The sequence below is a fragment of the Macrobrachium nipponense genome, chromosome 8 (genome assembly GCF_015104395.2).
Source record: "Macrobrachium nipponense isolate FS-2020 chromosome 8, ASM1510439v2, whole genome shotgun sequence".
In the NCBI taxonomy this organism is placed as follows: domain Eukaryota; kingdom Metazoa; phylum Arthropoda; class Malacostraca; order Decapoda; family Palaemonidae; genus Macrobrachium; species Macrobrachium nipponense.
Window position 1 is genome coordinate 100233745 of NC_087203.1, and position 2708 is coordinate 100236452.

General features: G+C 34.9%; 1 protein-coding gene across 1 annotated transcript in view; it reads left to right on the forward strand.

The window, feature by feature from the left end:
* Positions 1-327: 327 nt before the first annotated feature.
* The window catches only part of LOC135223331 (basic proline-rich protein-like), a 165951-nt gene continuing 163570 nt past the window's right edge, over positions 328-2708 (forward strand). The window contains 1 exon segment of the mRNA XM_064261793.1: positions 328-423. Coding sequence (XP_064117863.1) covers positions 328-423 — 96 coding nt within the window.

Consider the following 2708-nt stretch of genomic DNA (forward strand, 5'->3'; position numbering starts at 1 on the left):
ATATGAATGCATCTATACTTATATGTAAATGGGGGATTCCCCCCCCCCATTATTCATAAGGCAAGCGTGACACGAACGGGAGGCAAACCACACAAACATTACACACACCACCTCTCCCTCTCTCTCTCTCTCGGCAATCTCTCTCTCTCTCTCTCTCTCTCCAAGAAATCTCTCTCTCTCTCTCCACCTCTTCTCTCCATTCTACAGGTAATGAAAATGAGAGAGTTGCGTCATAACATTAACGTTTATTAACAACTAATAAATAATCAATCAATCAAGCAATCCAGTCTTACAGACTAACTCAAAAAAAAACCCCGTAAATGTAACATGTCTGGTCACCAAAAAGAGTCTACACCCTCTGGGAATTCTTTGTCCCCCGGCATTCCAGATCCGTCTGTTTCAAAGATACAGAACACATCCCTGGTAAGTAACACACACAAGATTGACAGACAGAGGTTCAAATATTGGATAAACATCACAAAAATGTCAAACAGATAATAAGCCACTCTTTGGCTAAAGCACTTCAAACACTTACCCAAACAACGGACGCACTAAAACACGTAATAAAAAACTCCCGGCGAATGCCACGGCATCTTGCCTGTGACTTGAAGCCCTCTCAAAATCCTCCCTAGGCTTGGGTATGACACTTTTAACTGAAAGAGGCGCACACGCACATACGAACACACAGTTCGATAGCGCCTCACGGTTTCTAGCTGCATCCAGTTTCACAAAGGCACTTTGAGAAGAGTTCATAAACTGACGTGCGATTGACTTCTTGAACTAAGCATTTTTATCTCACGCCACCCCTAGAATCTCATTGTCAGCTACTCTTGGTCGTTACCTCTACACTGTTCTCCACATTCCATAGGTCACTGAGAACACATGGACAATATATTATTAATCAAAAAAACCCTAGGCCTTACAGAATATATATATATACATATATATATATATATATATATATATATATATATATATATATATATATATATATATATATATATATATATATATATATAATAAAAAGAGTATGGCCAGCAGAAACTTCAGCATTTTTTTCGTTAAAACTTTATTTTCATCGAACGCCTACGTTTGCGGGATACAAATCCCATCTTCAGGGCTAAAAACAAGGAAAAAATTAAAATTCTATACATTAAATCAGACTAAAATGGGCACAGTAATAAATTATGCTATTTAAAAAAAAAAATATATATAGATTAATTAACAATATAATCAGTGAAATTCGAATTTTATATAAAAGTAAGACGGTAACTAATTGAATAAGAGATCGACAGTAAAAAGCAAAGCTACTAAGTACAATGACACTTCAAAATAAAATAAACAAACAAAACACTTAAAACACAAACCACACGTGAAACAACTAAGAAAATTACGTTATTACTAAAAACAGGAGAAAAAACATTGAATCGTAAACAGGCAAAAAATTTTCTGTTTATGATTACAAAAGAGAAAAATTAAATTAAAGAAAAAAAAAAAATATATACTATAAAGGCGGACACAAAGCAAAAAATAGCGAACGAGAACTCACCGGTACAGAAGTAATAGATAAGACTGAATTATTATATATTTTTGACTAAAGGGGAGAGACAAATACAAAGGCGAGAAGGTAGAAAGGGCGAATGGTCTATTTAAGTAATGTTCAGTTGTACAGCAAGTAGAATGGTTTGTTGAGGTTGGTGACAATTGTTTAATGAAGAGGGACTCGATATGGGTAATGACCGGTTATCTATTGCTTGGGATAAGATTTTTAAAATCATTGTACTGAATGTTATGTTACATTTTATTGCATGGTTGCGTATTGCAGAAAATTCTTTTTTAGATAAAGTTATTCCTGTTCGGTGACTGACACCCCGATGGCAGTCGATGCGAACCTTCAACAGCCTTTACCCTTATCGGGGTACATCAATAATGTCTTCTCTCTGGGACAGCGACTTGAGAATTTGAAAGTCATTACTTTTAAAAAATGGAAACCAAGAATGAGCCCTATATGATTTATAAGATTTATGAGCAACACCCTGAATGAACTGACGAGCCTTCTCTGAATTGGTGTGGGAAGGTAGTTGGCGAATGGTATCGAAAAATATTTCAAAGGGCAAAAAGAATTTTGAAAAATTTGGTCTAAAATTGGGAAGGCAAAAGTCCAAGCCAAAGGAAAGAAGGAACTCTTCCTTTTCTGAGAGGGAGTAACTAGAGAAATTGAAAACAACATCCTTTGGTGCTATAAATTTCGGTTGCTTAAGTCCCAATTTTAGAAGCTTACGCTTATGAACAAATTCAGTGTCAGTTATAAAAGTACTTACATTTTTGTTTAATAAACTTTTCATTAATAACCTATAAAATTCGAATTTCACTGATATATTGTTAATTAATCTATATATATTTTTTAAATAGCATAATTTATTACTGTGCCCCATTTTAGTCTGATTTAATTTTAGACCAAATTTTTCAAAATTTCTTTTGCCCTTTGAAATATTTTTCGATACCATTCGCCAACTACCTTCCCACACACTTAGAGAAGGCTCGTCTGTTCATTCAGGGTGTTGCTCATAAATCTTATATCATATAGGGCTCCTTCTTGGTTTCCATTTTTTAAAAGTAATGACTTTCAAATTCTCAAGTCGCTGTCCCAGAGAGAAGACCATTATTGTATGTCCCCCCGATAAGGGTAAAGGCATTGTCCTACTGGA